General features: G+C 47.7%; 1 protein-coding gene across 4 annotated transcripts in view; it reads left to right on the plus strand.

Annotated features, from left to right (window-relative positions):
* Positions 1 to 23,890, plus strand: part of UBXN11 (UBX domain protein 11) — a 41,241-nt gene that overhangs the window by 6,141 nt on the left and 11,210 nt on the right. Inside the window, exons 3-9 of one of the 4 annotated variants that reach the window (XM_030218356.1) lie at positions 5,744 to 5,845; positions 8,414 to 8,514; positions 8,604 to 8,658; positions 9,173 to 9,252; positions 16,183 to 16,309; positions 20,192 to 20,409; positions 21,710 to 21,787. In XM_030218356.1, coding sequence (XP_030074216.1) covers positions 5,744 to 5,845; positions 8,414 to 8,514; positions 8,604 to 8,658; positions 9,173 to 9,252; positions 16,183 to 16,309; positions 20,192 to 20,409; positions 21,710 to 21,787 — 761 coding nt within the window. The remainder of the gene's footprint in view (positions 1 to 5,743; positions 5,846 to 8,413; positions 8,515 to 8,603; positions 8,659 to 9,172; positions 9,253 to 16,182; positions 16,310 to 20,191; positions 20,410 to 21,709; positions 21,788 to 23,890) is intronic. The other 3 variants (XM_030218357.1, XM_030218358.1, XM_030218359.1) reach the window with 3 other exon arrangements.

Below are 23,890 nucleotides of genomic sequence, written 5' to 3' on the forward strand. Positions count from 1 at the left end.
CTCCCTCAATCCTCTTCCCCTGTCTACCTTTAATTTGTTTCAAAACTTGCCGGGCAACGGCAGCGATTCACAGGCGCTGCCCTGCCATCGGCCCAACATCTTCTGTGCGGCCCGCCCCAGCGGAAACAGGAAGTTACATCAGAGAGGGCAGGCGGTAGGGCAGCACCTGTGAATCACTGCCACCGCCCGGCAAGTTTTGAAACAAACTAAAGGTAGACTCGGGGAAAGAGTGTTGAGGGAGGGAGGAAGGGCAGTGGCGGCGGTGCAGTGAATAGGAGGAAAGGGAAGATAAGATGTCGGAGGACGGGTGCTTCAGAGCACTGGCTGGCGGCAAAATGCTTCTCCCTTGTAGTGTCGCCTGAGGCCGGCGCCTCACTTGGCTTCATTATAGGGTTGCACCTGCATGCAACGTAATTACTTAACACCATGTGATGGACAAAAAGAGGACATGTCTGGGTAAATCCGGACGTATGGTAACCCTATCAAGAATAGCATGGATGCCTATTGAAAAATAATTTTTTTCACTGTTTGTTTTACTTATAACTTCACTTTATTGGGTTATTGCACTAGGAAAATTAAGGGCTCCATTCATAGAGTGTTTCATGATGTATAGAGCTGTCAAGTGAGCCGCTTTTGCGGCCTGACTCACTGAAGTTTATGCTCGGCTGTAGGTACAGCTTATACTGAATTCTCTTTTGGGCCCTTTATCAAGAAACATTATAATATAGATTTTTTCTGTAGGCATTCGATATACTTGTTTTCTTTTTTCTGGGATTTTGTATTGTGTATATTAGTTGTCTCTCCCTTGGGATTCTAGTTAGTAGTTATAAATTGGACACCAGCATTTCCACCAGGCAGTGGCGTTCCTAGGGGGGCGGACACCCGGGGCGGCTCCCCGCCCCCCGGGTGCAGCACCCCCCCCCCCCCCGATGCAGCGCGGACCCCCCCCCCCCGGGTGCAGCACCCCCCCCACGATGCAGCGCGGACCTCCCCCCGGGTGCACGCCACTGGGGGGGGGTGCCGCAGCGCACGCCTGCTCAGAGTTCCCTGACTTCGCGCGTTCGCTGCAGCTCCCTCTGACCCGGAACAGGAAGTAACCTGTTCCAGGGCAGAGCAGAGGGAGCTGTAGCGAACGCGCGAAATCAGCGATCTCAGAGCAGGCGCGCGCCACGGCACCCCCCAGTGGCGTGCACCCGGGGCGGACTGCCCCCACTGCCCCTCCCTTGGTACGCCACTGCCACCAGGTATTGAAAAGCATAAATGCTGGCGTCCAAATTTAGGTGCAAAATATGCGCTAAGTGAGTATTCTCTACAGGGCGCTCTGCGCGGACTTGGCCTTTGTAGGATTACAGCCTTGTGCCTGACTTTGGGTGCCATTTACTGAATTTCAGCCTTACTCCCCGGATTCCATAAATGGCGCCCAAGTTTGCATGCGATCCTGAGATCCACGCACAAATAAATTAGTTAACGAGCCATTAACAGTCAATAATTGGCTGTTAATAATCATTTATTGATATTAATGTACTTTAATTCGGAAGATGTTCCACTCTATGTGGAAACTAAAAAGAGTAAAACCTTTCTTCCCAAGAAACATCTTTCGTAACCTGGTACAGTCAATGGTGCTAAGTCATCTAGACTACTGCAATGCACTATATGTTTGGCTGCAAAGAGCAACTCATCAAGAAACTTCAAACAGCCCAAAAAACACAGCTGCCAGACTCATATTTGGTAAAACAAAATACGAAAGTGCCAAACCCCTAAGAGAAAAGTTACACTGGCTTCCACTTAAAGAACATATTACGTTTAAGATCTGTACTCTGGTTCACAAAATCATCCACGGCCTACATGACAGGCCTTATTGACTTGCCATCCAGAAACGCTAAAAGATCAGTATGCACATTCCTAAATCTTCATTTTCCCAATTGTAGAGGACTAAAATACAAACTAACACATTCATCTAGCTTCTCCTATATGAGCACGCAGCTGTGGAATGCATGGCCGATGAAACTGAAAACAATTTACAATCTAATCAAGTTTCGTAAATCACTGGAGACCTATCTCTTCAACAAGTCATACCACAATGACCCATAATAGGAACTGTAACACATCACCACTTACTTGATATCCAGAATGTTTTCTCCCTATGCCTATTGCTTAGTTCTTTTAGACCATCTATATTCTCTGTATTACTTTCTATTAAGTTATCTGTTTAACCTACCAGGTCATCAATATTCTTTAAGTAATACCAATTGTTTCTTTTACTCTGGAATGCTATCCACATAATTTATTATGTCATCCATGTTCTCTGTGTAATAGCAACTGTACCTTTTTGCTCTGGATTGGCGAATGCCATGAAGGAACATTGTAAGCCACATTGAGCCTGCGAATAGGTGGGAAAATGTGGGATACAAATGCAGCAAATAAATAAATTTACCCATGGATCTGGCTGCATGCGCTTCTGTAAAGATCTGCGCCCAAATCCTCTTGCATGCAATCCAAAAGGGGGCGCAGTTGTGGGAGGGGCATTGAAAAGAATTGCATGCATTGTTACAGAATTTTGATTATCTGTGCTCAAGTTGCATGCCAGGATTTCAGTTGACATAAGTCCCTCATGCCCAAAGTTGGGCACTGGAATACACGCTATTCTGTTAAGAGCACTTATTTATTTATTAGGATTTATTTACCGCCTTTTTGAAAGAATTCACTCAAGGCGGTGTACAGTAAGAATAGATCAAACATGAGCAGGAGGCAATTAGAGCAGTAAAAATATTCGAACAACAATACAAAGTATGGCATGGTATACTACTTGCAATGACAACACAATATATACTAGAACATTATAATTGGTAGTGAGGGGTACGGCAAAGTTGTAACATATAGATGAGTAAGAAAATAAAACCTTGCTTTCTCTACCTCACCAGCTCTCCCTCCACTAGTCCGTTCCCCTCTCTCTCCTTCCCCTCATTCCCTTTCCTCCTTTCCTGAAGTTACTATTGAGGAAACTACACTTCTCCTTTCTTCCTCAAAATGTACCACCTGTTCCTCTGATCCCATTCCCACCCACCTTCTTAATGCCATCTCTCCTACTCTTATTCCTTTTATCTGTCACATTCTCAACCTCTCACTTTCCACTGAGACTGTCCCTGCTGCCTTTAAACATGCTGTGGTCACACCTCTCCTTAAGAAGCCTTCACTTGACCCTACTTGTCCCTCTAATTACCGACCCATCTCCCTCCTTCCTTTTCTCTCCAAATTACTTGAGCGTGCTGTTCACCGCCGCTGCCTTGATTTTCTCTCCTCACATGCTATTCTTGACCCATTACAATCTGGTTTTCGCCCTCTCCACTCAACCGAAACTGCGCTTACTAAAGTCTCCAATGACCTATTACTGGCTAAATCCAGAGGTCAATATTCCATCCTCATTCTTCTTGATCTTTCCGCTGCTTTTGACACTGTCGATCACAGCATACTTCTCGATACCCTGTCCTCACTTGGATTCCAGGGCTCTGTCCTTTCCTGGTTCTCTTCCTACCTCTCCCTCCGCACCTTTAGTGTTCACTCTGGTGGATCCTCTTCTACTTCTATCCCTCTGCCTGTCGGCGTACCTCAGGGTTCTGTTCTTGGTCCCCTCCTCTTTTCTATCTACACTTCTTCCTTGGTTCATTAATCTCATCCCATGGCTTTTCCTACCACCTCTATGCTGATGACTCCCAAATCTACCTTTCTACCCCTGATATCTCACCTTGCATCCAAACCAAAGTTTCAGCGTGCTTGTCTGACATTGCTGCCTGGATGTCTCAACGCCACCTGAAATTAAATATGACCAAAACCGAGCTTCTCATTTCCCCCCCCAAACCCACCTCCCCGCTCCCCCCGTTTTCTATTTCTGTTGATGGCTCTCTCATTCTCCCTGTCTCCTCAGCTCGAAACCTTGGGGTCATCTTTGACTCTTCTCTCTCCTTCTCTGCTCATATCCAGCAGACCGTCAAGACCTGTCGTTTCTTTCTTTACAACATCCGTAAAATCCGCCCCTTTCTTTCCGAGCACTCTACCAAAACCCTCATCCACACCCTTGTCACCTCTCGTTTAGACTACTGCAATCTGCTTCTTGCTGGCCTCCCACTTAGTCACCTCTCCCCTCTCCAGTCGGTTCAAAACTCTGCTGCCCGTCTCATCTTCCGCCAGGGGTCGCTTTACTCATACTACCCCTCTCCTCAAGACCCTTCACTGGCTCCCTATCCGTTTTCGCATCCTGTTCAAACTTCTTCTACTAACCTATAATGTATTCACTCTGCTGCTCCCCAGTATCTCTCCACACTCGTCCTTCCCTACACCCCTTCCCGTGCACTCCGCTCCATGGATAAATCCTTCTTATCTGTTCCCTTCTCCACTACTGCCAACTCCAGACTTCGCGCCTTCTGTCTCGCTGCACCCTACGCCTGGAATAAACTTCCTGAGCCCCTACGTCTTGCCCCATCCTTGGCCACCTTTAAATCTAGACTGAAAACCCACCTCTTTAACATTGCTTTTGACTCGTAACCACTCGCCTCCACCTACCCTCCTCTCTTCCTTCCCGTTCACATTAATTGATTTGATTTGCTTACTTTATTTATTTTTTGTCTATTAGATTGTAAGCTCTTTGAGCAGGGACTGTCTTTCTTCTATGTTTGTACAGCGCTGCGTATGCCTTGTAGCGCTATAGAAATGCTAAATAGTAGTAGTAGTAGTAGTAGTAAAATAGGAAGAATTAGAAAGTAAGGTGATTGATTTGAAGAAAGTTGCACGTGAGGTCAGAGAGATGGTTAAATATTAGCTAGGCTAGGAGTGGATAAACATGTCCTGCTGCAGTATGTGCAGCCCGAGTCAATCCTTGTGTGTGTGAGTGAGACTAACAAGTTAGTTACTACTTCCATTAAAGGCTTGGTTGAAGATCTAAGCTTTCACCTGCTTCCTGAAGTCTTGTGTTAAGCGGAGCCTTTCAGGCAATGCGTTCCAGAGTGTGGGGGCTACTCTGGAGAAGGCTTGCTTGCGGGTATCACATCGTGTAATGTCTTTTGGAGAGGGTGTAGTTAGTGAAAGTCCTTGGGAGGACCTTAGTGTCCTTGGCGGTGTATGGAGGATCATCCTATTCTTCAGATTCTCGGGGACATTTCCTTTCAGGGCCTTGAAGATCAGACATAGAGTTTTAAATTTAGCCCTGTATTGTACTGGTAGCCAATTAAGTTTTTGCAAAAATGGTGTGATGTGGTCACGTCGCTTGCAACCTTCTATGAGTCTTGCTGCTGCATTCTGAATCAACTGGAGCTGGTGCAGGCCCTTTGTAGTAAGACCATTGTATAGTGCATTGCAGTAATACAGTCTTGATGTTACCATGGCATGCACAACTGGGATAAGATTTACCTTCTCGATGTAATGAGAGAGGCAGCGTAGCTGTCGCAAATAGTAGACGCAGCTCTTGAAGGTTGCTTGGATTTGGAGAATCAGAGTAAGTGTTGAATCTAACTGTATTCCAAGGTTCCTGACTTGTGATTTGAGGGGGAGTTCATACTTCCCAAAAGGGATTTTGATGTTAGCCCAAAGCTCAGTGCAAGGTTTTCCTGGTGCCTAACTTTTGGCTTCTTTTCCTGAATCCAGCCCTTAGTGTCCACATCAAAGAACCATAGGTAGCTCAGTCACACCAAGAGCTGGACTGTGACCCCCAAGTTAATTCTGATGGTGTTTGATTGTCCTTTTCTGTGCTCAGAGGATGAGGATGTTTTGTTCAACAATATCCTGAGCTCCTGTCCCAGAATGAAGCTTCAGACTGAGACTGCATCCACATCTAAGCAAACTGCTCTCGCAAAAGGTAATTCAGATAGCCATATTTCTTCCACTTTAGCAGAAGTAAGTTGTGGCTTTGAATGCGCCAATGTGCTTGCACACATCCCAGGATCCAAAGCTAAGACACTGGCAAATGTCAGCAAATGTTCATCCATGTAGCTCGAGAGTTTCACTTATATTTTATGATAATGTTGTTTTTTTACTGTGGCCAGATCCTGTTTTGACCTGAGAAGAGGAATGTTCTCAAAAGCTACTGAAGAAATGTATGAAGTTAGTCCAGGCATCACCTTATATTATTTTACATTTGCTTGTTCATCTTTGTTTCTGAATCCCTTAACCATCTGTAGTCAGTTAACGTTTGCAGGCTATAAGTGTGAAGATTTTTTTTAGATAGTGGTTTCCTGAGTAGAGATGACTCCTGCCACTGTGTCTGAAGCTATTTTAGAAACAGAGAAGCTGCCTCTTCTGTCACCCCATCACTCTTCTTTTCTATACTTCACCTTCACCTTCCCATCTTCTGCTGCCCTTCACTACCTTTTTACCCTCATCTCCCCTTACGTTCCTGCCCGAAACCTCCGTTCACAGGACAAATCCCTCCTCTCTGTACCCTTCTCCACCACCGCCAACTCCAGGCTCCGCTTATTCTGCCTCACCTCACCCTATGCTTGGAACAACCTTCCTGAGCCCATACGCCAAGCCCCCTCCCTGCCCATCTTCAAGTCTCTGCTTAAAACCCACCTCTTCATTGCTGCGTTCGGCACCTAACTCTTACCGTTCACTTGTCTTCTAGATTGTAAGCTCTTTGAGCAGGGACTGTCCCTCTATGTAAATTGTACAGCGCTGCGTAACCCTAGTAGCGCTTTAGAAATGTTAAGTAGTAGTAGTACTTTCTCTCTTATCCTTTCTTCACCCCTCCTCATTTCATCTTCTCTTCAACTTTCCTTCTCTTGGCTCCTATCTTTTATTTCTCTTGCTGAGTTTCAGCTGCTCCCTTGGACACCCACCTCCCTAGAGTCATTCAGCCTCCTTCCACCTCTCTAGCAATAGGAGTACAAGTAGCCACACTCAGTAAACCCACTGTTCCCCTTCTCCCGGTCCTCACAATGTACACTTCCTGTTTAAACAGGAAGTGTATATATCATGGGAAATGGAGGAGGTGCAGCTCAGGGTGGGATTCCATCAACAGCTGCAGCACCTCCAACATTCTTTGGTAGACAATGGATTATTTTCCATAGACCACAGGAGTAGGGTTACCATATGGCTCCAGAAAAAGGAGGACGGATTGAGCCAGCCGGGTTTTACTTCCATTGCTTTCAATGGAAGTAATTGAGCCAGCCGGGTTTTACTTCCATTGCTTTCAATGGAAAGCAATGGAAGTAAAACCCAGCTGGCTCAATCCGTCCTCCTTTTTCTGGAGCTATATGGTAACCCTACACAGGAGTGACTTGTCCGTATCTGACACCTCCCCCCAAGCCCATGCAACCTGAGGTTTGGTGGAAGTACATAAGCGCATGCCTAGTGCATGTCCTGTGGAATGGGAACTGGGTACACAAATGAATTTATTGATTACTGGGGCCAAGGCCAGGACCGGATAACTCCAGGAGGCTGAATAAGTAGTTCAGACTTTCGTTAACTTCCACTAAATAACTCAGTCCAGACTCCAGGTGTATTGTTCTGAACCAATGGATTTTACTTAACAAATCAAATCAATGATATAACAAACAAGTTCAATTGTGGCAGAGGCAGATAGCAACACATAGGTACAACGGTTATCCAGTAGTTCACTTCTGTTACCAGCAGTGTTTACTGTTCTTCTAAAATTATATCCCTAAGGGTAACAGGGTTAACCCCAGTTCTGCTTGCTGCTTTCCTACTGTGAGAGCAGACAGGTGTGTTCATTCTTTGATAAGCTTAACTTACAGCTCTGCAGTAAAACCGTGGTGAGTCTCAGTGAGTCTGAGCTCTGATGTTAGGTCTCCGATTAGGATCCCGCTGAAGATGATAGGTATGCTCAAAATCCTGCCGAGATTGCAGATGATGTTTTTCTTCAGTCTTAAGATGGTCCTGAACCAAAAGGGAGTTATGGCCAGGGCACCCTGCTGGAATTCATGAGTGTACCCCAACTTCCTTTTCTCCATCATTAGAAGAAGGGCATCCAGCACAGGTCACAAACTTTATAGGTTCTGGTTCCTGCAACTTCTATCACAGTCATTATGTCTAATAATGTACTAGTCTGAGCGACAGAGCAGCAGGCTTAATGAATCTCTAGGATCTATTTTGGTAAGGCTTGGCTCGAAGGCTCCCCTTAGCTGACAGAAAATCAGAGGCTGAGCGATTTAAAATCTATGACCTTGCTCCTATGCGAAGATTCTAATTTATAATCAGAGGAGGATTCTGCTGACACCAACGGTGACCTTTAAAACATCTTCACTCGACCGTGGTCCACCTTGGAATGATGCAAAATACTTGGTGGCTCAGAGTGATGCAAGTTCCACCACAGCATCTTACATGTCATCAGTGGTGGTATTGCAGGTTCGATAAACCATATCTTGGAGCTTATACTGTTTTAGGCTCTGTTTCTTTCTGTTTGTAGACTCAGCTCCTACTGATCTAGAGCTTATGAACTCTATGATGCAGAAGATGACTCTACTGGAACAGAGAGTGAGGAGTCAGGCTCAGGAAATTCAGAAGAAGGTAAGGAAACAGTGACTTACCTTGTCACAGAGCTCCTACCCACAACTTACCATCCAGCTACACTCTGCTTATTTCTCTTTACTGCGTAGGACCGAAAGATTGCTATTCTTGAGCAGAAGATAAAGAGCCTCCAGAGAACAAAAGGTAACGTTTTGTGGAGAGCTCCTGGATGTGGAGGAACTGTTCTTCTCTTCACCGCTGAGGGCATGAAAGAATTTAGGACTGACCTAACCCTGCATGAACTTGCACTCATCATTGTCTCAATAGATTGTAGAGACTTTAAAAAAAATTCTATGCTGGTGAAAATTGGCCAGTCCTGCCCCTATTTTCTGATCTTTAAAAGTTACAGTGAGCTGCTGCTTCCAGAATCACCCCATATTATTTCCAGGTATTTTACTTCAACCCACTTGCTGTTCCCAGACATGATATTGAAACAGCCCTTGTCACGGGCTCTGCACTGCATGGCGCCCCTTTCATGCATCTGAAAGAATACTTAGATATGACCTAGTGCCAATGTCATGTCATTCTGAACCTGAGGCCATGTAGGAAACTTGCACACTCAAAGCAGGAAAGAAGGCACAATCTGTCTGACCTCTGCTTCTCTCTGCCCACTTTCTTTGGTGGCTGTGAACTGAGCTGTTTCCATTGTCATCCTCAGATGAACTTTTAGATTCCAGCAGAACTGAGGAGTTAGAGGCAAAGTGCCTGCAGCTGCAGAACCGGGTATGGGAGATGGAGGTAAGGAAACATTCTCTGGGGATGGGACAGGTAAGACCCAGGCACTCTCTCCCTCCCTAAAGAGGACAGGTGACAGGAGTGGATAAAGCGTACTGCCAAACTTTCTGTTACAGCCTGGGAGAAGGTCCCTTGTGTCTCTGTTCAGGGTCCAGAATCTAATGGGGTGAATTTGAGAGAGTCATGCTAGCAGTTCTGGGTTTTTTTTCTTCTCCCCCCCCCCCCCCCCCCCCCCCCCCGGAGGATCAGCAGGTACCCCAGGCAGCCGATTTGGGCGCCCTTAGGAGAAGGACGCCCATCTCCCGATTTGTGTCGGAAGATGGACGCCCTTCTCCTTCAAAAATAAGCTGGAAAGTCTGTCTTGTACTTCCAGTACCAAAGGAAATTGTCTCTATGTGATCCCCAAACCAAGGAGCACAGGCAGAAAAAGCCCAATTTTGCATGCATTGTGCTCTCTTGGGTATAATATATTGTACCGTCCACGTAGCTTGAAAAAAGATGGGTGTCTTGGCTGTAATTTACAGTGATATATTGCAGTTTAAAAAAGATCAATTAGTTCCTCTGCAGCTGACTAAGTTGTATGAGAAAAATGTGGCGCCCTTGCTGGCAGAGACAGCGCGTTTATTGGGCTTGTGGGGATCCTGCCCCCTCTCCCTGGCTGGACGTGTAGCCTTATATAACATGATAGTGGCACCTAAGTGGCTCTATAGGTTTCAGATGTTGCCCTTGTACCTGGGGGGCAGGGAGGAAAGGAAGTTACAGGCCATAATTAGGAGGTTTCTGTGGAATAATAAGCGTCCTAGACTTTCTTTTGACATCTTGTGTAAGCCTAAAGCGCAAGGGGGAATGGGGTTACTCAACATGAGGTATCTCACCGCCTCCTGTGCCATGAGACATGCTAGAGACTGGCTGGTGGGAAGTCATCAGTTTACGGATACCCAGCTGGGGGCCTCCCTGACCCCGGAGATCCACCTAAGTTGGTTAATGCACACAACAAAAACACGAACCATTGAGAATCTGAGACGGAATCCGTTTGTGAGCTCAGTGAGAGCGATGTGGAGGTGGCTGGCCACTCCTTTTGTTTCGCTGCATTTAAACCCAGACTTCCCAGATGACACTTTGGCAAGAACATTCGTGAAGTGGAGGCAGAAAGGGATACATTATCTTTACCAACTTTTGAACGAAGAAGGGCAGTTTAAGCCTTTCGAGGAGTTACAACGCGAGCATGGATGGCCTGCGGCTGACTTTTACGCATATCTGCAAACCAGACATTATGCTACTTCTTTGGGCGCAGAAAATCTAAGCGAGGACGTTCAGGACATTTTATCTTCGGCGCTCACATTGGGGTCACAGGACGTGGTACCATTACGCTATCGTCACAGAAACCTCCTGGATACAACAGAGGACATTGATTATCGGAAAATCGCCAAGAGCTGGGCGCAGGAACTGGGAATTGAGTTTACAGAGGACATGCTGCAGAGTTTTGTGCTTGCCGTTCTGCACAGGTCGCCCTTCATACGGGACTGGGAACAATAATACAAATTTGCACTAAGGGCTTACATTGCACCAGTCAGAGCGCAAAAAGCAGGCTTTGGTTCTGGAGAGTGCCTGAAATGTGGAATGGACCCGGCAACATTGGGCCATATGTTTTGGACTTGTCCTCACATTCGACAGTTCTGGGTGGCAATTTTGGCAGAGGTCAAGAGATGTTGGGACGAGAGCTGTACGAAAACCCGCTGATTTTGTTTGATATATATATAACATCACAGGGCCTTCCCCACCAGGACTGTAGGATTATGCCAATGGTGATACTGATTGGAGGAATCTCCCCCCAGCGTCACCTGTGGCCAAGGTTCCCCAAACAGAACTATATGTAAGCAAACTACTCTGTACTCGATCTAGGGGAGGGGGGGGGGAACCTTGGATTGGCCCTACGCCAATTACTTCCGATAGAGAGAAATTACCCACTAATTGGCAATGCTACAACTATGTTACGAGGTAGTACGGTTATTTGGGTTTTATGCGGAAGGCCACGTTGATCGGGAAGAAAGTAATTCTGCTCACCTGGAGAGAAGCATATGCACCATCTAGAGACTTGTGGCGATCAAAGATTATAGAACTATTACACACACAGCTGTGCGGAGTAGAGAACTCCCAGGAAAAAACATCAGCTCCTTTAAGAACTCATGGGAGACGTTTTGGAACACGTTACAAACAGGAGTGAAAAAGAAAATCCTCCAAAGACTACAGTGGAGTATCAGTAAATATGGTCAACTTGCAGGCCCCAGCAGGATCTGATAGACTGACTGTAAACGGGGATAGGGGATATAGGGGGAGGGAGGGGGAAAAGGTTTGAGGGAGGGTGGATAGGGAACGGGTGGTTAGAGTAAAACGTTGGAAAATGAAAATAAAAGTTTATCTGTTTAGAGGCACGGCTACCCTTGTGGAGCCGTGGCTGATACATGTTATTGGTATTTAATAAAGATGATTTAAACATAAATTAGACTCGCTCTGAGATACATAATTAAATTAGCTTGTTTTCTTTTTAAAATATTTTTTTTAAAAAAAGATCAATTCTGTGGAATTACCCAGTTTAGAAGTTTTAATTTTTTCAGCTGATGACGTTTTTCCTTATGAAATACTAGTAGAAAAGGCTCGTTTCAGACACAAATGAAACGGGCGCTAGCAAGGTTTCCCTCGGAGTGTGTATGTTTGAGAGAGAGTGTGTGTGAGAGTGACTGTGTGAGAGAGAGAGAGTGAATTTGCGAGTGTGTGTGCGTGACAGAGTGAGTGAGACTGTGTGCGAGTATGTGTCTGTGAGAGAGAGTGTGTGTGCCTGGGGCCCCTCCCTCCCACCCAGTTCCAGGGTCGTCGTCCTTCCCTCCCTCCGTTCCTCTGAGTTCCAGGGTCGTCCCCCTAGTTTTTTTTTTAAGTTTTTGTACAGGTGGTTCATTCCTCCCCTCTCGTTCCCTCCTCCGAATTCCAGACCCCCATCCCCCCCAGTTCCAGACCCCCCCTCCGAGTTCCAGACCCCTCCCTCCCACTCTCCGAGTTCCAGACCTCACCTCCCTGCCTTCCTCCAATTTGCAGACCCCCCTCCCTCCGATTTACAGACCCTCTCGGAGTTCCTGACCCCTGGACCTCCCTGCTGCGACCCTCTTGAGCCCCCCTTCTCGCCGCCAACCCTCGCGTACCTGTGCTGGCGGGGGACCCCAACCCCCACCAGCCGAAGTCCTTGGCCGCGCAGCGTGGACGAATGATGTGATTAAGTTTGAATCAGTTTGTGGTCGTGCATCTGATGTCAGACGCACGCACACAAACAGATTCCAACTTGATCCTGTCATTCGTCCACGCCGCACAGCCGAGAAGTGGACTTCGGCTGGTGGAGGTTGGGGTCCCCCGTCAGCACAGGTACACGACGGTGGCGGGAAGGGGGCTCGAGAGGGTCGTGGCAGGGGGGTCCAGGGGTCAGGAACTCCGAGGGGGGGTCTGGAAATCGGAGGGAGGGGGTCTTTGCAAATCGGAGGGAGGGAGTTGGGGTTTTGAACTGACAGCTGCGGGTGGCGAGGGAGTTGATGTGCCCGGGGGGGGGGGGGGGTTGATGTGCTTGGGGGAGGGGCTTGGGTGGTGCCCGGGGGGGGGGGGGTGATGTGTTTGGGGGGGAGGGGCTTGGGTGATGCGCCGAGGGGGGGGTTGATGAACCGAGGAGGGGTTGTCTGCGGTGCCGCACTTGTCGTGTTGCAGGGAGTGGCGCACTCACAGCTGATTCCCAGGCAGGGGGAGGCTACTCCTCCCCCTGCCTGGGAATCAGCTGTGAGTGACGTCAGCCTGGCTACGGAGCCTAGCTCAGGAGCCACAGACACAGGCAGTTACTTTAGAACGTTGATGGTGAGAATTATTATATAGGAAATGCTCAATAAACTAAACAGATTATATATGTTTTAGTGTACAGAGCCTGGGCTATGGGATGGGATCGGTGACAATTATTACACAGACTGCTGCTAGCTGTAAATGTCTAGTGGTTTTGGGTAACTTTTTTTCTTCTAAAGACAAGCTGATCTTGACAATAGACAGCGTGCATGTTTCCTTCTTTCATTACCAATTTAACAAAATTGAGCTTGCATAGTATCTATATACTGCCGTGCAGTGGCAGAAGGGAGTAAGTAGGTCCATCCTGGCTGATTTGTGGGAAAATGAAAAAAAAAAAGAAGCTTTTGCTTAGTTTCTCTGCAGTGATCTTGCTGCCTCTCGTCTCCGAAATATTGGAGATCCTGAGGAGGCTATACAGAAATCCAATATACATTATGATGGGACACTCTTCCTAGATTACAGATAGACCCTTAACTTATTTTTGAGCATGTGGACTTACTTCCTTCTGCCATTGCAGGGCACTATATGGGGCATTTAACTGCTGTTGTGCAAATAGGGTAGTGACGTACATAAAATGGCAGGAGTTTATTTTTTAAAAAGAAAAGAAAAATGAATAGGGACAGACATAATGTAGGGGACAGGAGCTGGGGCGGAGGCAGTAGAGAATATGGAACTAAGAATTGGGATAAGATGCTGCTTTTAACTCCTAACCCTTATTCGCTTGTTCAGAACCCTTATTTTATCATCCTCACTTTACTATTCCCTTATCTCTTGTTTGTCCTGTTTGTCTGGCCTAATTAGATTGTAAGCTCTGTCGAGCAGGGACTGTCTCTTCATGTTCAATTGTACAGCGCTGCGTACGTCTAGTAGCGCTATAGAAATAAGTAGTAGTAGTAGTAGTATTAGATGCCCTGTGTCCTTACTAGAATTAGGGATACCCTTAATTGGTAGATGTGGAGGGGCATTTTCAAAAGGACGTCCAAATCAGAATGTCCCAAACGGATATCCGTCTCTCATGTATTTTCAAACAGGTTACAGCCTGTTTGAAAATGCATGAGATGGACATCCATGCACTGGAAACATCCAGCATGAACATCCATTTTACAAATCGAAACGTCCAGATTTTGAAAACAGGGGATATAGACGTCTATATAGCAGCATTCTTAGAAAATGGCCCCACACAGATGTTCATGCAGAGCAGAGGGTCAGCCTAGTGGTTAATGCAGCGGACTGTAAGACCAAGGTTCAAATCCCACTTTAACTGTTTTGTTTTTGTAATTGTGAACCCTCCAGGAATAGAAAAATTCGTACTTTACCTGAATTTACACAACTTCAACAACCTTTGGGCTTACAGGTGTCTTACATTTAGGTACAGTAGGTAACTTTCTGTTTCTGGAGGGCTTACATATTTAATTTAAAAAAAAAGAGTTGATATGGGATTTGAACCTGGACCCCTTGGTTCACAGGCCACTGCACTAATCACTAGGCTACTCCTAGTTCTGTTAAGAACACCCATAATACTTGAAGCTGTTATAGAGCCCCATATCCCCTTCCGGTTTCACTTTCCTAGAGGAGAGGAAGGGGGACAGCAACCACTGGAGGATTATGGAGGTGTCATGCCTGAATCTCTCCAGCAGACAGCTGCTGAATCAGAGCACCTGGATGCTCCCGAAACAGGTCTAAATAAGGATGGCCTTTTTAGACATGGACGTAACTTTCTTCCCCTTCGGTGATTGTTGTTGGATGTCCAGATTTCAGGCCCTCCCTAGTCCCACCCAGAACACACCCCCTTGCGCTTTGGACATACCTGCAGTTTTGAATGACCCTATTCTGCCTTTGCAAAATCATGGTTTGGATGTTTCAAGCCTAGGGACATCGGTTTTGGCTATATTCTTTGAAAATGAGCGCTGTGGTGTACACTCAGTGTCATGGTTGAACAATTTCTCAATGGCTTTTACTTTCCTGCCAGCCCTTATTTTAAAATCTGCTTCTTGTTTAAAGAAAGTATTTTGCTAGGGGCAAAATTGATAAAGATGTAGTTTGGGGTTATTTAGAATTAAGTCTTTGACTTAATAGGTCTTCAGCAGTGTGTAAATTAGAGACCTTCCTGAGTCTGTTCTTTCCAGATGTGCAGGATAACTCAGTTGTGGATAATGGTTGGCTTGTGATTAACATTAAGACAAACTGGGGGGCACCCTTTTTCATGGCCACTGAGAGGGGGCAGGGGGGACAAAATTCCCCGGGCCTTCAAAGGGGGCCTGGCGCCGGGGTCAGGCCACCAGCGCTGCAGTCTCCGGTCTCACCTGCCTGCCTCCTCGGCTCCGGGCCTCCTGCATTCGAAGCAGCAGTCACAGATCGCCTCCCTTCGGGCCTTCCCTCTCTGTGTCCTGCCCTTGCGGAAACTGGAAGTTACATCAGATGAGGGCGGGACACATGGAGGGAAGGCCAGAAGAGAGGCGATCTGCGACTGCCGCTTTGAGTTCCGGAGCCTTGGAGGCAGGCAGGTGAGACCGGGGACTGCAGCGGCGGGGGGAGCAACAGGGGACAGCAACGGAAGGGGGAGTGACGGGGGTGGTAGCGGCGGGGGGGGGGGGGGGGGACGGAGTTGGGGCCACCTTGCCCCGGGCCTGGCCTAGTCTCTCGGTGGCCCTGCCCTTTTCTTTCCTATTCTGTCCTGTTGTTGGCATTCTTTTCAGATAATGCGAGTTTTTGTTATATTTATTTGTGTGTACTTCTCCTTGACAAATTCTCTTCTTTCGGCAGTTAATTGGATGTAATAAACCTGAACCTAATAAAAAAATCTACCTGAAAAAAATCCCTCTGAGACTAACTAGATCAGCACTGGATCTTTTGTTGAAAGGCACAGTCTGTCAACAGCCTGGTCAGATTATATTAAAACCAACATTGAAAAGCCAGATAGTAAAGACTCTTAACCATAATGTGCCATGCTGGGTCAGGCCAAAGGTCTGTGCTTGACTGGGTACCTGATTGACCTTTTAAAGAATTTTATCTTCCAGTCCAACCATTTCTCATACTCAGATCTTCTCCTCTCCTTTTACACAGCAGTTTCTGAACGACTATGGAATGATTTGGGTCGGAGAGTCAGAGTCACTGAGTGACAGTGAGTTACTTGAAAAGTCGCCAGAGACAGGACCTGAAATTCAGCCATCCCAAGCGTTTTGGAAACCAGGTACAGAACCACTGAGGATCTGTCAGCAGCACACTCGCATCCTCCGGGGACAGGTCTACTACCTCTCTTGTTTCTGCAGTCCAGGGTTGCACTCTTATACGTGGGCACTTTTCAGTGAATCGTGCAGTGGACGATTTGTGGCTGGTGCAGTGAATTTTCAAAGAAAGTCCATGAAAATTTGGTTAATATTTACAGGGTTACAAAAGTGTCTCTATCTCCCATTTACGCAGGTGGAGGGGATGGGGACAAAAAACGTTAGAAAATTCAACCTTACATGTGTAGTTTAGTTCTCAAATTTAAACATACCTCTAGGAAGGCCTTTTTTTTTTTTTATGTGCCAGAGGTACCTACCTTGAAAAAGTATTTTTAGCTTCTCCGAGGGTTGCAGTGTTCATCCTGGGGGGGATGAATAGTTGTCCAGCTTGAATCAGTTAAAAAACATAACCATTACTGAGATTCTGGGGTCCTGTGCTGTCACTTCAGGTTCTGTTTGTTCTGACTTACCTTTACACTAGGAGTCCAGTGGTAAAAAATTTCTGACAGTGTAATAAATAGCAGAGTTCATGTGTGTGTGAGGAGGAGGTATCATGAATAACTTGTAGAATTAAGCACGTCTCTTTAAGATCAGTGCTTTCGGCCCATAACATGACAGGAATGAACTTCACTCTAAAGCCAGGGCAGGCTACAAACAATCTCAACATCTCTGCTTAATGTTTGTCTTGTATCTAAGAGAACTGCTTCTGGAGCTTGTCAGATGTAATACATACAGGCAACACGTCAAGCTGCGTTTGGAAATGTTCTTGTCGGGCCAAGTGGTGCTCAAGATTACTCTCTCTCTCTCTCTTTCTACCCCACTTTCTTGGTTTCTGATTGCCTCTCTCGGTATTAGATATCGTCTTCTCTCTCCATACACACTTAAGTACATAAGTACATAAGTAATACCATACTGGGACAAGACCAGTATGGTATTTAGAGTGAAGTTCATTCCTGTCACGTCATTATGGGCCGAAAGCACTGATCTTAAAGAGACGTGCTTAATGCTTGGAATGCCCTCCCGCGGGAGGTGGTGGAAATGAAAACGGTAACGGAATTCAAACATGCGTGGGATAAGCATAAAGGAATCCTGTGCCGAAGGAATGGATCCTCAGGAGCTTAGTCAAGATCGGAAGGCGGGGCTGGAGGTTGGGAGGCGGGGATAGTGCTGGACAGACTTATACGGTCTGTGCCAGAGCCGGTGGTGGGAAGCGGGACTGGTGGTTGGGAGGCAGGGATAGTGCTGGACAGACTTGTACGGTCTGTGCCAGAGCCAGGGTTGGGAGGCAGGGCTGGGGAGGTGAGGATAGTGCTGGGCAGACTTATACGGTCTGTGCCTGTGCCAGAGCCGGTGGTTGGGAGGTGGGGCTGGTGATTGGGAGGCGGGGATAGTGCGGGGCAGACTTATACGGTCTGTGCCCTGAAGAGCATAGGTACAAATCAAAGTAGGGTATACACCAAAAGCAGCAAATATGAGTTATCTTGTTGGGCAGACTGGATGGACCATGCAGGTCTTTTTCTGCCGTCATCTACTATGTTACTATGACCAAGGGTCCATCGAGCCCAGCATCCTGTCCACGACAGCGGCCAATCCAGGCCAAGGGCACCTGGCGAGCTTCCCAAACGTACAAACATTCTATACATGTTATTCCTGGAATTTTGGATTTTTCCAAGTCCGTTTAGTAGCGGTTTATGGACTTGTCCTTTAGGAAACCGTCCAACCCCTTTTTAAACTCTGCTAAGCTAACCGCCTTCACCACATTCTCCAGCAATGAATTCCAGAGTTTAATTACACTTAGATATTCTGTATTGTCCTACCTCAGTGGTTCTTCCCTCCTCTCTATTTTGTCTCTTTCCTCTTTTGTTTTATAGGCCGACTGGTATTATGATATGGTTTTATATGTCATTTTACCCGTAACCAAATCTCACAGACAAACGTAGTACGATCACTATAATTTGAAAACTTTGAATAAAGGACATTAAAAATAATTCTGTTTCTCCTTTTGTTGGTTGTGGCGAGCAGCACTTTTAGTAATGTTTATAACGTTCTGACAGTTGTCAGCATTTTGCAGAGCTCAACCTTTTCAGCCCAGTCTACAGGAAACGTAACACAGCTCTGCAGATCCTGCAAATTTCACCCAGTGTTTTTCAGCCACTAAAAATAACTTCCACTATAAATCATCATATTTTCATAACGGGTATCAAATGGTAATAGAAAGCTAGAACCCCTGCAAAGGAAAAGTCGTTCTGACTTTCTTTACGAAGAAACCTGGGTTTTAGCAAAGTATCAAATCTAGAATCTCTTATCAAGATCTCACTGATGCCACTTGCCGGTTGCGCAGTATCAAAAGCAGAGCAAAACTGACCGTCTTTCAAGGTTTCTGGTGCTTTCCCTCCATTTTGCGTCACCTTTCTAACACTGTCACCAGGTTTTTTCGTTGGTTTTCCACTACCTCCAACTCCACTCTTTTCTGCCTTCTCTTTGCTGCCATTTTCTCTGATTGAATGCTATCTTTGGCTTCTTTTTATAGAATTTCTTAGCCTGTGTTATGTCTGGGTTTTTAATTATTCTATACTTTGGCTAAGCTTATTTGTTATTGTTAGCTACTGTAATATGTTGGAACTTTTTTCTCTTTCTCCAGCATTTCCATCCCTCCCTTCCCTGACCCAGGCACTGTGTTACAGAAGCTGTTTCAGGAGTGGTGGACACCTGTCCTCCCTCCCCAGGCTTGAGGGTGCTACTTCTGTACTGCCACCAGTACTGATGGATGAGGAATCTGAACCCAGGTTCTGTGTGCCATAGCACAGTGGTGTAGTCATGGGGAGCCTGTTTCCCCCCCCCCCCTCCCCGAAATGTGGTGCTTCCTGCTGCTTTGGCTGGCGGGGGGGTCCCCAGGCCCCACCAGCAAAGGCCCTGCTCCATCTGAAGCCTGGCAAGTTGGTGGCACGTTTCCTGGGCCACCACACCACCCTCCATCTCTCGCACATGCTTGGTTTCTTGTGAAACTGAGCATGTGTGAGGCAGGGGCGTAGCCAGACTTCAACGGTAGGGGGGTCCAGAGCTGTTTGGTTTCTCAGTCTGACGTCCTGCATGTTGTATGTGCAGGACGTCAGACTGAGAAACCAAACGAAGGAAGAAGACTTCGGCTGGCGGGGGTTGGGGTCCCCCGCCAGCAAAGGTAGCAGGCGGCAGGTTGGTGGCGGGGGGTTGAGAGGGTCGCCGGCAGGGGGGTCCAGGGCCAAATCTACGGGGGCCCAGGCCCCCATGGCCCCATAGCAGCTACGCCCCTGGTGTGAGGTAGGCCCATGCATATGTGAAAAACGCATGCATGGGGGGGGGAGGCAGTGGACCTCCCTCACCCATTCTCAGTTTCACAAAAAAACCCATCGTGTCAGAGCGGTTGGCACAGCAGTGGCCCAGGAAAGTGCTGCCACCTGCGAGGCTTCGGATTGAGGAAGGATTCCACTGGCAGGGCTTGAGGACCCCCGCCAGCTCAGGTATGTGTGGCTGTTGGAGGAAGCGGGACACAATTTTGTGCCCAGCCCCCTCCCCTCTAATCCAAGTTCTGTCTGTGCATCTGGCCAGCCCAGCACGTCTGATTCAAACAGTAATTCCTGTGTTGTCTTTCAGTTCCCAAGATTAATCCCTGTCTCTATATGCCTTACCTGGTGGTGATTCTTAATGCCCCCATCACATTTGTGTTGGCCTTATTGTTATGTACTCCAGTAACAGCTGAGAAAATGTGGATTTCAACATTGTCGGTGCAGTATAGACCAGTCAGTAGCAGCTGTGGCATCTCTTTCATTCTGTCTTTATGACCTCTCTCTAAATGTCCTCTATCTCTGCAGGACACTCTACAGCTTCTAGGTTTCAGGTGGATTTTGATTTAATTTTGAAGAATGTGAAAGATTTGAACATCCTTGCTGGAGAAGGGGAATCCAAGGTTGAGCGTACAGAAGGAGGCGCCAGACTGAGGCAGCTTGATCCCATTCCCCTGAGTCTTTATAAGAATGGGATTGTTATGTTCAATGGGCCTTTCCGATCCTATGAAGAGCCATGTACACAGGTAGGAAAGAACAGATGTTAAACACAGCCCCTTTGGTCCCTCCCTCAGAGGGGAGAAGGGGGATCTGTATGTACAGCCAGCATAACTCAGGTGTGTAAAACTGAAGGTTTTGAGGATATGCCAAATGTCTCATGCATATTAGGAATGTCTTGAAAACTTGACTGGTTTACGGCCCTCCAGCACTGCAGTTTGAGATCCCTGGTAAGAATGATCTATCTGATCTGGTACAGTACAGTGTAATTAGCAACTTCAAAACATGAAGAATAAAACCTTTTGAGGTGCTGACATAAGCAATGAAATGCAAGAACAACACTCCTGACAGGCAAGGAGTGATGTTACTTCCCAGAAATGTATAATTTTTCACTGCAGAGGGAGCATGTGAGGTGAAAGGAAAGCTTAAAGTAAGGTTTTCCAACCAGTGCGGAAACCCTCACAGCCAGTTTTCAAGATATCCACGCTGATTATGCATGATAAATTTGCATGCACTGGAGACTTGGTGTATGGAACTTCTTTCTGTGCACTCATGAAAACCTGACTGCCTGTCAGGACAGGCTGAAGAAGCTGTAAACTAGGGCTTTCTAATTTCCAGCTTGGTTTAACAGAAGTTTGCTGAGGCAGTGATTCCCAAACCTGGTCCTGGAGGCACCAGTGGCGTTCCTAGGGTGGCTGACACCCGGGGCGGATCGCCGATACGCCCCCCCCCCCCCCCCGGGTGCAGTATGACCCCCCGCCTCCGGCGAGAGGACACCCCCCCCCCCCGGGTGCATTTTTAACTGCTAGGGGGGGGGGGGGGGGTGCCGCGCGCCTGTCGGCTTCGCTCATTTCATGCTCCCTCTGCCCTGGAACAGGAAGTAACCTGTTCCAGGGCAGAGGGAGCACGGAACGAGCGGAGCAGACAGGCGTGCGGCACCCCCCCAGCGGCATGCACCCGGGGCGGCCCCCCCCCCCCCCCCCCCCGGTACACCACTGGGAGGCACCCCAGCCAGTCAGGTTTTCAGGATACCCACAATGAATATTCATGACTGAGATCTGAATGTAGTGGAGGTAGTTCATGCAAATCTCTCTCATGAATATTTATTTTGAGGATCCTGAAAACCTGACTGGCTGGGGTGCCTCCAGGTTTGGGAAACACTGGGCTGTGGGAAAGCTCACAGGTCCTCCACATCACATCTCCCTGCCAGAGGGCTCTTTGAAACTTCCCACTAGTTTTAGGTCTTCTGTAGAGTAAGTTACAATTCAGGTAGCTTCCAAGGTCAAGGATATTAACCTTGAATCTTTAAAATGATTGGTCCCATTTCAGCAATGCCTGCAGGATATTATGGATGGATACTTCCCGACAGAATTACAGCGTCGCTACCCTGAAGGAATTCCATTTCAGGTAAGGGTGGCACAGCTGGCAGAACTAGGCACAATTCTATAAAGTAGATGCTAACATTATATGCCGATTGCACGTGTAAATGTTTAGATACGTGTGTAAAAGCCGAAAATCCACCTAAGCCCATATCTTTCATACCTCCGCATTCTATAAAGGTCACCAAAATTTGGTTGTGATCCTGAGATGTGTGCCCAACTTAACGAGCCAATTAATGAGAAAAATTGGGTGCTACCAAACAGTGACATTAATTGGCACCATCTGGCTGCATGCCAGGGGCGTAACCAGACTTCGGCGGGAGGGGGGTCCAGAGCCAGAGGTGAGGGGGCACATTTTAGCCCCCCCCCCCCCGCCGCCGCCATTGCCAACATCCCCCCCCCCCCCGCCGCTGCCAGCACCACCACCAACTTTGACCCCCCCCCCCCCCCCCCCCCCCGTCGACGACCCTCTTGACCCCCCCCCCCCAACCCGCTGTCGCCTACCTTTGCTGGCGGGGGACCCCAACCCCTGCCAGCTGGTCTTCTTCCTTCATTTGGTTTCTGAGTCTGACGTCCTGCACATACAACATGCAGGACGTCAGACTCACAGAAACAGAATGAAGCCCTGCAGATCGCAAGGCTTCATTCTGTTTCTGTGAGTCTGGTGCAGGACGTCAGACTCAGAAACCAAACGAAGGAAGAAGACTTCGGCTGGCGGGGGTTGGGTCCCCCGCCAGCAAAGGTAGCAGACAGCGACGGTGGGTTGACGGCGGGAGGGAGGGTTGAGAGGGTCGTCAATAGGGGGGTCCAGGGCCAAATCTATGGGGTCCCAGGCCCCCATAGTAGCTATGCCACTGCTGCACGCTATTCTGTAACACTGAGCACCTAAATCTCATTGCATGCAACCTAAAAGGGGAGTGACCATGGGCGGGTCAGGGGCATTCCTAAAATTTGCACTCGCTGTTATAGAATACCGGGGATGGGTGCTGGAATCAACGCTATGCGCTATTCTATAAAGGCTGCTCAACCTGGAGTGACCTTTATAGAATAGTGCCGAGCACCGATTTGTTTTCCCAGCGCCATTTACAGAATCTGGCCAGTAGTGCGTATTTTACAGGTCCAGATAGGTGGAGTCTGGATGGCACTCACACATACGAGCATCACTTACAAGTTTGTATGTATCTCTGCCGCTTCGGTGTGAGCATTTACATCAGCTCTAGGGCTGGCATCAGTGCTTGCACATAAACGCAAACGTGTGTATAGCAGGGGCGAAGCCAGACTTCGGCGGGAGGGGGGTCCACAGCCTGAGGTGAGGGGGCACATTTTAGCCCCCCCTGGTACCGCCAACCCTCCCACCATTTTGACCCCCCCCCCCCCACCGCCGCTACCTTTGACCCCCTCCCCCTTCCCGCTGTTATCGCTGTCGGGTACCTTTTCTGGCAGGGGTCCCCAACCCCCGCCAGCCAAAGTCCTCTTCTACAGCGCAGCTGCGTTGCTGATCTGCAAGGCTTCTGTTTCTGTGAGTCTGACGTCCTGCACATACGTGTAGGACGTCAGAGTTACAGAAACAGAAGCCTTGCAGATCAGCAACGCGGCCGCGCCATAGAAGAGGAACGTGCAGGACGTCAGACTCGCAGAAACAGAAGCCTTGCAGAACGTGCAGGACGTCAGAGTCACAGAAACAGAAGCCTTGCAGCTCAGCAACGCGGCCGCGCCGGAGAAGAGGACTTCGGCTGGCGGGGGTTGGTACCCGACGGTGGGGTAGGGGGAGGTCGAAGGGGTTGGCGGCGTGGGGGGGGCAGGGCCAAATCTACAGGGGCCCATGCCCCTGTGGCCCCACGTAGCTACGCCCCTGGTGTATAGATTAAGTTACACTAATATTCTATGAAGGTGTATTACGTTAATGGCGCCTCTATGGTTCCATTCTGCATTACACCCTGATGCGGTAGATCACTGGTACTGTGATTTCTAGATGTGCTATTTGTCTACTGAACTGACGTCCTCAAAATCCCTATAAAAATTAAACCTGATAGTACAGATTATTTTATGAGAAGGCCTTCAAATTCTTGAGTTAATTATAAATACAAAATAATGCAGTAAGATAGGCGATAGGGTGTAATTTTATAACAGG

This window comes from Microcaecilia unicolor, chromosome 11 (assembly GCF_901765095.1).
Source record: "Microcaecilia unicolor chromosome 11, aMicUni1.1, whole genome shotgun sequence".
NCBI classification, from domain to species: domain Eukaryota; kingdom Metazoa; phylum Chordata; class Amphibia; order Gymnophiona; family Siphonopidae; genus Microcaecilia; species Microcaecilia unicolor.